General features: G+C 46.8%; 1 protein-coding gene across 7 annotated transcripts in view; it reads right to left on the reverse strand.

Moving 5' to 3' along the window:
• The window catches only part of LOC143301002 (coiled-coil domain-containing protein AGAP005037-like), a 261,368-nt gene that overhangs the window by 112,775 nt on the left and 136,093 nt on the right, over positions 1-12,500 (reverse strand). The window contains exon 1 of one of the 7 annotated variants that reach the window (XM_076615033.1): positions 9,588-9,660. The exons of the other annotated variants lie outside the window; for them this stretch is intronic. Within the exon in view, the coding sequence (XP_076471148.1) occupies positions 9,588-9,660 (73 nt within the window). Of the gene's footprint in view, positions 1-9,587; positions 9,661-12,500 lie in introns of those variants that run through there. 7 annotated transcript variants of the gene reach the window in all.

Here is a 12,500-nt window from a genome sequence, read left to right on the forward strand (position 1 = left end):
GACAGATAGAAACAGAGAAAGAGAGATGGGGACAGAGGCGGAAGCAGAGACAGAGACAGAGACAGAGAAGTCTTTGACGTGAAAAGAAATGTTCAACTGAATCCGATCAAAATCAGTTCGTGTGGAAAATTGCAATAGTTTTTATCACATTATACGTTGTCCCCCGTCAGCTCTCCGTCTGTCAGTGAGATACCTCCGGAGACTGTCGACTTCCGTGTAACCTGACGTTGAAATTCTAGGAGGGAAAATGACAAACTTGATTAAAAGCGCGTCCGTGCGTCCGTGCGTGCGTGCGCGCGCGCGCGTGTGTGAGGGTGTGTGTGCGTTTGTGTGTGTGTGTGAGTGTGTGTGTGTGTGTGTGTGTGTATTTGCGTGTGTGTGTGTGTGTGTATGTTTGTGTGTGTGCGTGTGTATGTGCGTTTGTGTGTGTGTGTTGGGGTGGTGGTGGAGGTGTATGTGTGTGTGTGAGGGTGTGCGTACGTTTTATTTTTTTTTTAGTGTGTGTGTGTGTGTGTGTGTGTGTGTGTGTGTGTGTGTGTGTGTGTGTGTGTGTGTGTGTGTGTGTGTGTGTGTGTTTGTACGTGTGTTTGCATGTGTGCGTGCATGTATGTGTGTATGTGTGCGTGCGTCTGTGTGCATAATATGCATTTACGTCTCTGTATATGTGTGCATAAGCTTGTGCGTTGAATGCAAGCTTGTGCCGTTTGAATGCAGGCTTGTGCGTTGAATGCAAGCTTGTGCGTTGAATGCAAGCTTGTGCGTTTGAATGCAAGCTTGTGCGTTGAATGCAGGCTTGTGCATTGAATGCCAAGCTTGTGCGTTTGAATGCAAGCTTGTGCGTTGAATGCAAGCTCGTGCGTTTGAATGCAGGCTTGTGCGTTGAATGCCAAGCTTGTGCCGTTTGAATGCAAGCTTGTGCGTTTGAATGCAGGCTTGTGCGTTTGAATGCAAGCTTGTGCCGTTGAATGCAAGCTTGTGCGTTTGAATGCAAGCTTGTGCGTTTGAATGCAGGCTTGTGCGTTGAATGCCAAGCTTGTGCGTTTGAATGCAAGCTTGTGCGTTGAATGCCAAGCTTGTGCGTTTGAATGCAAGCTTGTGCGTTCGAATGCAGGCTTGTGCGTTTGAATGCAAGCTTGTGCGTTCGAATGCAGGCTTGTGCGTTTGAATGCAAGCTTGTGCGTTTGAATGCAAGCTTGTGCGTTTGAATGCAAGCTCGTGCGTTTGAATGCAGGCTTGTGCGTTGAATCCAAGCTTGTGCGTTTGAATGCCAAGCATGTGCGTTGAATGCCAAGCTTGTGCGTTTGAATGCAGGCTTGTGCGTTGAATGCCAAGCTTGTGCGTTGAATGCAAGCTTGTGCGTTTGAATGCAAGCTTGTGCGTTGAATCCAAGCTTGTGCGTTTGAATGCAAGCTTGTGCGTTGAATGCCAAGCTTGTGCGTTTGATTGCAAGCTTGTGCGTTCGAATGCAGGCTTGTGCGTTGAATGCAAGCTTGTGCGTTGAATGCAAGCGCCCCATCCAGCAACGTTTTGTCAGGTCAGTGCGTTTGTGCATGCATGTCGGACACCGACAGCGACGGAGAGAAGAAAAACAAAATCCAATCAAGCCAAGATGCCAGTTTACTGCTCGAGGGAGGGAAGGGGGATAGGGGTAGTGGTGTTGGGGAGCGGGGGGCGGGGGGAGCGGGGGGGGGGGGGCACATCGCTGGGAGGGAGGGGGTGGAGGAAGGGGGCGTGTCCCCCCTCCCCTCCACGAAATTAACAGGCACCGTACCCTGCAGCTCTGACTCCTCATCTTGAAGCAACGATCAGTTCCTCTACCCTGCCTCGCACCTGTTCACCCCACTCCCCTATTATTAAAAAAAAAAAAAAATCCAAAAAAAAATCACCTGGTATATCCAAATGATCATCATGTCTGGGATTAAAATTGGAACAGATTACGAAAGCTGCACCACTGACATCATATAAACAAATAAAACGTAAAAACCACAACAACCGAAATAGCAACAAACAAACAAACAAAAAACAAAAAAAGGGAGGGGCGGGGATGGGGGGGGGATGGGGGGATGGCGGGGGGGATGGGGGGACGGGGGGGGGGAAGTGTCTGGATTTAGGGCTTAATTAAGAGAAGTTTCTAAACGCACTCTGTGACCAAAGGCCTCAAAGATGTGATCCCCAAACACTTGGCTCAAAGACACAAACCCCTCCCCCTACACCCCTCCCCCCACGCCCTCCCCTCCCCCCCCCCCTGCGCGACTCTCTCCCCCCTCCCACCCACCACCTAAAAAAAAAACGTGTCCCAAACACACGGACCCAAATACCCAAAGACACGACACCGAAAAAATATGACCCAAAGGCCCAAGGACATGAACCAAAGAGATGGCCACCCCCACCCCCCACCCCACCCCCACCATCCCCCACTGAAATGACACAATTGATAGACCAAGGACCCGATGCGAAGATGTGGCCCGGCCAAAGACTAGGCCCTAGGTTCCAAATAAACGCAGCTCCAAACCGAAGAAGCCACAATAATTATGTAACCGCCAAATTGTCTATAAAACAAAACCGTCACCCGCAATACACGGTGGTGGTAGATGCTGGACATTCTCCTCACATAACGCAACGCAAACCGAAACGTATCATGATTATTATCATGCAAAATGATGATTTCCTCACCTATTATTCAAAAGTTCCGAAAAGCGACGTTCAATGCAAATAAAACTCAAAAGACATGGCGATCACACTCTTCATGTTATAAACAGGTAGGTTCCGAACATTGCAGAGAATCCAGGAGACACGATTATGCATGCTTTTCACCCAGTTAAACGCCGCCTCAATCCCCTCCTGTCGGAGTTCGACCTAGGCCAAGCCAATCAGAGGTCCCCAGTGTAAGTGGACGTCATTGAGTTATCTCCTGTACGTGCTTATTTACTGCCTGCATTCCACAGAGATGATTGATTGGGGAGGGCAAGGAACACGGTGAAGGTGACAGAGAAAGAGGGGGAGAGAGAGGGAGAGAGAGAGGGAGGGAGAGGGAGGAAGAGGAAGAGAGGGAGGAAGAGGGAGAGAGAGGGGGGAGGCAGAGAGCGGGAGGGGGAGAGAGAGAGGGGGGGGGGAGAGAGGGGGGATAGAGAGGGAGGGAGGGAGAGAGAGAGAGAGAGGGGGGAGGGAGGGAGGGAAAGGGGAAGAGAGAGGGGGGAGAGAGAGCGGGAGGGTGAGAGAGAGAGAGGGGGGGGGATAGAGAGGGAGGGAGAGATATAGAGATAAAGAGAGAAAGGGGGAGGAAGAGAGAGAGGGAGGGAGGGAGAGAGAGAGAGAATGAGAGATAGGGAGGGGGAGGCAGAGGGGGAGAGGGAGAGAGAGAGGGAGAGACAGACAGACAGAGGTTGATGAAGAGAGGAAGATAGGGGGATAAGGGCAGCGACAGAGGGTGAAAGTGAGGGGGGGGGGGAGTTAGAGGGGACAAGGGCAGAGTGAGAGAGTGACAGAGACAGAGAAAGAGAGGGACTAAGACAGAGAGAGAGAGAGAGAAAGTGAGAGAGGAGTAGGAAAGAAGGAAAGAAAAGTGGAAACAAACGGGATAGAGGAAAGAGTGAAAGGAGAGAGACAGACAAGGAAGGGGGTGGAGATCAGGGGGGTAAAGGTGAGAAGAAGAAAGAGGAAGAGGAGAAGAAGAAGAGGAAGAAGGAGGAGGAGGAGAAGGAGAAGAAGGAGGAGGAGGAGGAGGAGAAGAAGAGGAAGAAGGAGGAGGAGGAGGAGGAGGAGGAGAAGAAGAGGAAGAAGGAGGAGGAGGAGAAAGAGGAGGAGGAGAAGAAGAAGAAGAGGATGAAGAAGGAGGAGGAGGAGAAGGAGGAGAAAGAGGAGGAGAAGAAGAAGAAGGAGGAAGAGGAGAAGAAAGAAGAAGGAGAAGAAGAGAAGAAGGAAGAAGAGAAGAAGGAGAAGAAGGAGGAGGAGAAGAAGGAGAAGAAGAAGGAGGAGAAGAAGAGGGAGGAGGAGGAGGAGAAGAAGGAGAAGAAGAAGAAGAAGGAAGAGGAGAAGGAGAAGAAAGAAGAATAAGGAGGAGGAGGAGGAGAAAGAGGAGGAGAAGAAGAAGAAGAAGGAGGAGGAGGAGGAGAAGAAGGAGAAGAAGAAGAAGGAAGAGGAGAAGAAAGAAGAAGGAGAAGGAGAAAGAGGAGAAGAAGAAGAAGAAGAAGGAGGAGGAGGAGAAGAAGAGAGGAGGAGGAGGAGAAGAAGTAGAAGCAGAAGAAGAAGAACGAGCGAGAGATGCAGCGACAAAGGTGGATAACAGAGAGAGAGAGAGATACAGAGCGAGAGAGAAACAGACAGACATACAGACAAACAGACAAGCAGACAAGACAGACAAAGACGTATGCTTGAGGACAGAACATGTAATGCGCCGAGATCACAGGCACAGACACAGCCATGACAAAGCTCCAGACATGCCGACCAAGACAGGACCAGCAGGGGCGGACCTCCAGATCAAGAAGAGCACCGACACAGAGAGAGGCAAAACAAACAACCCAGTCATGTAACAGAGACCACTGACGCTATTTATCCCCTTGGATGCCGCGGCGTTTATTATTATCATCATCTTGCAGCAAGCAGCCACTGAATGCACGTGCTCCGTGACTCTTTGTGAACACACGTCTTTCATGGATATGTGGGTACAGTGTGTTGCGTTGTGTTGTGTTGTGTCGAATTGAGTTGCATGGCATGGCATGGCATGGTATGGTATTATGGTACTGCATTGCATTGCATTGTATCGCATTCTACTTATTGTATTGTATTGTATTTTTCGTTATCACAACAGAGTGGAATCCGAATGGCTCTCCTTTCCCCAAGGAGAGCGGTGCGTCGGTACAGTGCAGCGCAACCTCCAAGTGTATTATTTTGTTTTGACGATCAAAATGGGATTTTTTTTTGCTTCAGAAATTTTGCCAGGGACAACAATTCCTTTTTGCACACCACGGTGCGTCCTTTTTACGTGCGCTTTGTGCACACACGATGCACACGGGACCTCGGTTCTGTTGCCTCATCCGAAAGATTAGCACTCAAGATCTAGTGGAAGAGGCAAAGGGAGGGAAAATCTTCTTCTTCTTCTTCTTCGTTCGTGGGCTGCAACTGCCTTCGTTCACTCGTATGTACACGAGTGGACTTCATTTTACGTGTTTTTAACCCCCGCCATTTAGGCAGCTATACTCTGTTTTCGGGGGCAGGAGGGAAATAAAGATTCCGGTTCAGTGCCGGGACTCGAAACATCATGGACATTCGCTTCCGTCCTGGTTGGGCGTCTTGGCCACCTGGCCACTGACCCAGCCACATACCTGCAGGGCCAGCTCCATGCAGCCAACAAGCTTTCAGTTCAGTAGCTTAGCTCTCCGTGAAAGCCACTCAGAACTTCTGGGTTTTTTTTAAATCCTGATATAGCAGGTGCAAGTACGTTTCGGCCACCATGGCTACCTCTCTACATATACATATTATGGTATGGAGTGATGGCCTAGAGGTAACGCGTCCGCCCAGGAAGCGAGAGAATCTGAGCGCGCTGTTTCTCCCCCTCCACTAGACCTTGAGTGGTGGTCTGGACGCTAGTCATTCGGATGAGACGATAAACCGAGGTTCCGTGTGCAGCATGCACTTAGCGCACGTAAAAGAACCCACGGCAACAAAAGGGTTGTTCCTGGCAAAATTCTGTAGAAAAATCACCTTCGATAGGAAAAACAAGTAAAACTGCACGCAGGAAAAAAAAAAAAAAAAAAAAGGTGGCGCTGTAGTGTAGCGACGCGCTCTCCCTAGGGAGAGCAGCCCGAATTTCACACAGAGAAATCTGTTGTGATAAAAAGAAATGCAAATACAAATACGAATACAAATACATTCGCCTGTCCTTGGATGAGAGACCAGTTTTGCCCATCGAGCTCAATAGTTCAGCTCAGTGGTTGAGCCCCACGTTCAAAAGCACCCTCCCAGTGGTTTCCTGGAGTTCTCCTGTTGATGCCAAGGGTGTGTGTGTGTGTGTGTGTGTGTGAAGATTTACTTTCCAACTCTCACCCCACTTGTCACGCTGCTTCCATGAAGATAAAAAAAAGATTTATGCTCTTGTCAAATCAGATCATACTCGTGGGTTACGTAGCGCAAAGGGTGTTGGGGTGGGGGTGGTGGTGGGGGGCGGGGGGGGGGGGAGGTGGGAGTGAGGTACAAGCCTCAGTGAACAACTTTCACTTCCTGAACTGACTTGAATACATATATATCACTTCAATTTTCTTTTTAAATTAAACTTGGAAGTGACAATTTAAAAAACAAAAGTCTAGGTAAGCAATGAATGGACCAAAACCCTAGTCACACACACACACACACACACACACACACACACACACACACACACACACACACACAGAGAAACAACAACAACAACAGAACAACAATGACAAAGGAAATAAGACATGCCTGACTAGCATTTTCAACGAAAACATAACCTCTCAAGTAAATTTTACGCACGAAATGAACCCTCTTCCAACTCCTCTGAAGTCAACATTGATTTAAAAAAAAAAAAAAAAAAAAAAATCCACAACAAGAGCAAACACAAATATTAGACAGTTTCCAAGACTGTATCCTAAAATCGCCCTAGGCAACTTGACCAGTCCGGCCTACGAAGAAACAATGAGATTAGGTGAGCTACTTTTTAATCGTTCAAAAGGACGCTTTCATAATATTTGCCTGGAAACAGGAAAACCGCGATCGTATATTGCGCCTCAACCTTTACCACTAATAAATACACGTAGCTGTTACGTCTGGTCTAAAGGACTTAGTACACAAAGAAACATTCAGCAATGTGTGGAGCCATTGTTGACTGGGCGTATCAACATAGAAACTGGGAATACTTTTGTTTATACTTTGCTTTTGGTTCTCTCTCTCTCTCGCTGTGTGTGTGTGTGTGTGTGTGTGTGTTCGTTCTTTAGTTTAACGTCTTTTCACTGTAAGTGATATTAGACGAGGGAAGGGAAAAAAATCGAGTGGGAGGAGGGGGAGGGGGGGGGGATTACTGTGTACGCGTACGAGTAAGTGAAAGTGTGTGTGTGTGTGTGTGTGTTTGAAGCCATTGTTGACTGGGCGTATCAACACAGAAACTGGGAATACTTTTGTTTATACTTTGCTTTTGGTTCTGTGTGTGTGTGTGTGTGTGTGTGTGAGGGAGAGAGGGAGCCACGGTTTGTGCGGGAGCCTTATTATCTTAAAGTGGGAACTTAAAAAAGGGAACATAATTCAAACTCTCTCTCTGTGTGTGTGTGTGTGTGTGTGTGTGTGTGTGTGTGTGTGTGTGTCTGTGTGTCTGCGTGTGTCTGTGTGTGTGTCGCGCGCGCGCGTACACGTTTGCCGGTTGTTGTTGTTGTTGCTGTTTGTGTGTGTTTTTTTTGTGTTTTTTTTAAATTTTCTCTTTTCTTTGAGTAATATTTGCAATTTACTTCAAGTGTATTCCCTTTCGTTTAAAGATAACACATTGGACATTACCGATCTTTGCAACTGAATAACTTAAAAATATATATGGTTTTTAAAATAATTTTTATTTTTTTTAATAGTTTGTCCGTTCGCATTCTATTCTTACAACCATTATGTCAAATTTTACGTCATTTCTATTAGAGCCCATTGGAATATAAGAAATTTCTTTGCAGGGTTTTTTGTTTGTTTGTTTCTTTCTTTCTCTCTTTCTTTCAAAACACGCCTTAAATTGCCCGATTCTGTGCTGCATGCAAAAGATCTTAAATACAGCATTCATTTTGTTTCGCTTTCGTTTCGGTTCACGTCATGTCTGACAGCCTGCCTGTTTTCTTTCTCACCACACACACACACACACACACACACACACACACGCTGTCTCTCTCTCTCTCTCTCTCTCTCTCTTCTGTCTCTCTATCACACACACACACACACACACACACACACACACGACACTAGCGATACTATAACTTTTGCGCTGTGATTTCTTTGCGTCAAGAAATCTCCACAAAGTCTACACCAAATCTACTACAGGCTCAAGACTGGTTTTTGTTTGTTGTTGTTTGTTTGTTTGTTTGTTTTTGTTTTTTTTTAACCCTCAGCAAACTTAACGCCACTAATATATCTCAGGCATCCAAGCTCTGCAGGTCCACGTTTTTCAGTACAGTTTGTGGCCAGATTCATAAGAAATGTTTCGGGGTTGCCCAACATTTACGGTGCTGTCAGAATTTTATGACATTCTGCGCTGACCTGTGCAAGGCTGTCCCGCGGGCTTTGCTGTAAACAGCATCATTGATTTTTCTTCTTCCTCCTTCTCCTCCTCCTCCTCCTTCCTTTCTTCTTCTCTGCATCATCGGGGTGTATACTCTCCTTGAACTTGTAGACTGTATACATGTTTTGTCTTCATCTTTCTTTCTTCGAAAAACACTGACGGCTGTTAAGGCAGCCATGCTTCGTCTTCTGGCGATGTCGATACGTACTGGGTTTGTTAGATCAGTGATTGACTGAGTATTATTTTGAATATATTGGAATGAACTTCCTCTCTCGCTTCGTCAAGTTTCCACACTTAGCTCTTTCAAGTCTGGCCTTAAAACCCACCTTTTCCCAAAATAGCCTCCCTTCCCTGCCTCTTCCTTGTCTTTAGTTTCTCCAGTTTTAGAGTTATGCGTGCGTGAGAATGACTGGTGCGAAAGCGCTTAGATTTGTCTCTGCACAAGATTCAGCGCTATATAAGTACCATTATTATTATTATTATTATAATATATACTGATTATTTCTTCATTTGGATGGCCGACCCAAAGCAGACACATTATTTAAGAGACCTGGGTGGATGTCAATAAATAGCCAAGTCACCAAAAAAAAAAAAGAAAAAAAAAAAAAAAGGTGATTTCCAGACAATAAAACTAAAATCAGCCATGATATACTTCACACTGGCCGAGACCATTCTTCACTTGGCATTACGAACGAGAATATTTAACCGTGCGTAAGACACGTGTTTTCAATTCAGTGATGATAATGATGGTGACCTGCTTGGACGTGGTTGAGGTACTGATTAGCATGTCTGCTGTACGCTTGCCTGTTAACCCAGGAGACTGAGTCACGGTGATTGTGGGGAGGTGGTAGTCTCAGGACCAAGTGGCGGCAGGCGTCATTCTCTCCACATCTTACCAAGTGGGATTCGAACCTTAGATATTGAACTCTGTGTGTGTGTGTGTGTGTGTGTGTGTGTGTGTGTGTGTGTGTGTGTGTGTGTGTGTGTGTGTGTGTGTGTGTGTGTGTGTGTGTGTGTGTGTGTGTGTTTTGTGTTGTGTATGTGTGTTTATGTGTGTGTGTGTGTGTGTGTGTGTGTGTGTGTGTGTGTGTGTGTGTGTTGTGTGTATGCCATAGTGTCAGTGCCAGCAGTCCAAGGAAGGCTACCAATGTTAGCTTGTTAAGAGCGGCACCTATAATGAACAGGCCACACACCGGAGAAGGCCCTGTACTGTGCAGCTTCTGGCTCACTTTCGGCAGGTGTTCAACAAATGGCGCCCACTTTGATTCACCACAAAAGAGAACAGAAAGCACACTTCAGACAACAACAGCGACCTGTGTTCATTACTCACGTGCTTTCTTCGCTCTTCTGACGGGCAGCCGGGTCCCGCTCCTTTCCCCGCCACAACATCCACCCCCGAACATCCGTCTTTTACGGCAGCAGTCACCGACTCCTTTCCCACGCATCAACTATCCAACCCGAACATCCGTCTGGTTCACTCACGATCAGATTATATCCACCCCCGAACATCCGTCTGGTTCACTCACGATCAGATCTATATCCACCCCCGAACATCCGCCTGGTTCACTCACAGATCAGATATATATCCAACCCCGAACATCCGTCTGGTTCACTCACTGATCAGATCTATATCCACCCCCGAACATCCGTCTGGTTCACTCACTGATCAGATCTATATCCAACCCCGAACATCCGTCTGGTTCACTCACTGATCAGATCTATATCCAACCCCGAACATCCGTCTGGTTCACTCACTGACCAGATCTATATCCACCCCCGAACATCCGTCTGGTTCACTCACAGATCAGATATATATATACAACCCCGAACATCCGTCTGGTGTATTCACAGATCCGCTCTACATCCAGCCCCGAACTCCCGTCTGGTGTTTTCACAGATCATCTATATATCAGCCCCTTAACGCCCGCCTGTAGTGCTCAAAGATGCTGTCACCACTCATCCCCAAACATTACTCTCTTGCATTTACAGCCCCCCTCCATATCCATCTCCGAGATCCCGTCTTTAGTCCATCCGCCTAAAAAAAAATTCGTCCAGCGCACTCAAAGATCCTCAGTCTCCACGTTCGCCTCCGAATATTCATCAACTCAGCTTATGAGTCCTCTTCACAGCCATGCTACTCGATGCACTAAACGATCCACTCGATGCACTAAACGATCATCTCAAACACACACGCAAAGCCTCCACGGGCTATCGGAAGTACGAGCACAATGTTCTCCACGAAAGTCTACAGAAAACGAATCTTCCATAAGCCACAGTAAAGATGCCCTCTTTAGCGCCCTCTGAAGGAAGACAACTGAGGTGAGGTCGTCCAGGTCAAGCTGACCTGTAACAACGACGAGTCACCTGTAGTGCGGATTTCTATTCACACACACACACACACACACACACACACACACACACACACATACACATACACACACAGAGTAAGAGTTTTAATTATACTCCCTGATTGGTAAAAAGAAGAAAAGAAAAAGAAAAAGAAAAAAAAAGTAAGTTTGCTCTGTCTTCAGTTCAGTGGTATTTCTTCGCTTTCTGTGTGTGCAATTTTCTATAAAGTTCACAGGCAACAGTGTAAAGTTGAAAAAAAAAGAAAAAGAAACAAAAAAAACCCACTGATTTTTTTTTTCTTCACAGGATGTCTCACTATTCCAAAGAAGACGACACAAAGCAAGGCAACGTCATCTCTCTGCCCAGCGTTCTGTATCTGAACACACCTCCACGCCACGAAATAACACTTCTTCTGTTTCTGATTTTTTCCCCCCTCCCCGTCAGAAGAAAGTGAAAGCGACGGGCCCCTTCAGACCCGGAGGTCTCGTGTTATCACGCTCCTCAACCCGCCCATCACGAGATGTGTACGGTGTGTCCTGGCCAATAATAATACAGCCCGCCCGTCTCCCCCTCACTCCTCGCCGTCAGAAGCCGAGCCACGCCATTTCCGTCAGTCAGCGTGATGATCTCTGGCTCCCGGCCGTTCCGTGTGCCACGCAAGTTCCCCTGGTATGCCACCGACAGGTCTTCTGTTCTTCGATATCTCGGCAACAACTGAACCACCTCGTCAGTTCAGCAGCGTGTGGTGCCAGACACGAACATGCCCAGTACCTGCCAACTCAACTGCCGACCTCTGGAACTGAACTCCACCTGACTGAGATCTTGTCTGCCAATCATGACCCACGTACTTGTACGCGGTTCAACACAGCAGGCACAAGCTTCCCAGGTTGTTTTTTTTTCTTTTCTTTTTTCTTTTTTTATTTATTTATTTATTTTTTTTTTTTAATAATCAACCGCCTTGGTTCATGCGGTTCTGCACTCCACCGCAGAGTTAACACTAATCGAACGTACGGACAGCCAAAATCAACTATGAAATGTACGGACAGCCAGAGTTAACTATGGAACGTACGGACAGCCAAAATTAACTGTGAAATGTACGGACAGCTAGAGTTAACTATGAAACGTAGGGACAGCCAAAATTAACTATGAAATGTACGGACAGCCACAGTTAACTATGTAACGTACGGACAGCCAAAACTAACTATGAAATGTACTGACAGCCAGTTAACTATGTAACGTACGGACAGCCAAAATTAACTATGAAATGTACTGACAGCCAGAGTTAACTATGTAACGTACGGACATCCAGAGTTAACTATGGAACGTAGGGGCAGCAAGTCATGGTCATTACAGTGCTCAGTTTCCAACGGGGCATGATACTGTCATGTGATAACAACATGTCAAACGCGGCCTGGCAAGGTGTCCGGCCACACGAACCGACTCAAAACTCATCGATACCGATTCAACATAATGTGATAAAAAAAATTTTTTTTTTAAATCAAAGGGGTCGGGGTGGGGGTGGGGGGGGTGTCTCTGGAGTCTTCCAACATTGTTTGCTCATATCGTGTTCTGTTTTTTTTTGAGCAGCTCACCAGTGCGTTGGGTTGTCCCCTTTGGGAATGTGTGGGAAATTCAATTTTGAAATGTTCCAACTTTTTTGCCTGAGGGGGAGCAAAAAAGACACATGACTGCCCAACACGACACTGGCGTTTCGCAGACTAGCGGCTGGTGTTACGTTACTGCATGTCCCACCCTCGCTGGATATACACACACACCATGGCATTAGCTGTCCTGATTAGGCCCTCACTGGGGCGTTATCATACGTCAGTATAAAAGATTACAACACAGTCAGAATGGTCTCGATAAACATGTTCGTGATCAAACTGCACAGTCT

The sequence above is a fragment of the Babylonia areolata genome, chromosome 2, assembly GCF_041734735.1.
Source record: "Babylonia areolata isolate BAREFJ2019XMU chromosome 2, ASM4173473v1, whole genome shotgun sequence".
Lineage (NCBI taxonomy): Eukaryota > Metazoa > Mollusca > Gastropoda > Neogastropoda > Buccinidae > Babylonia > Babylonia areolata.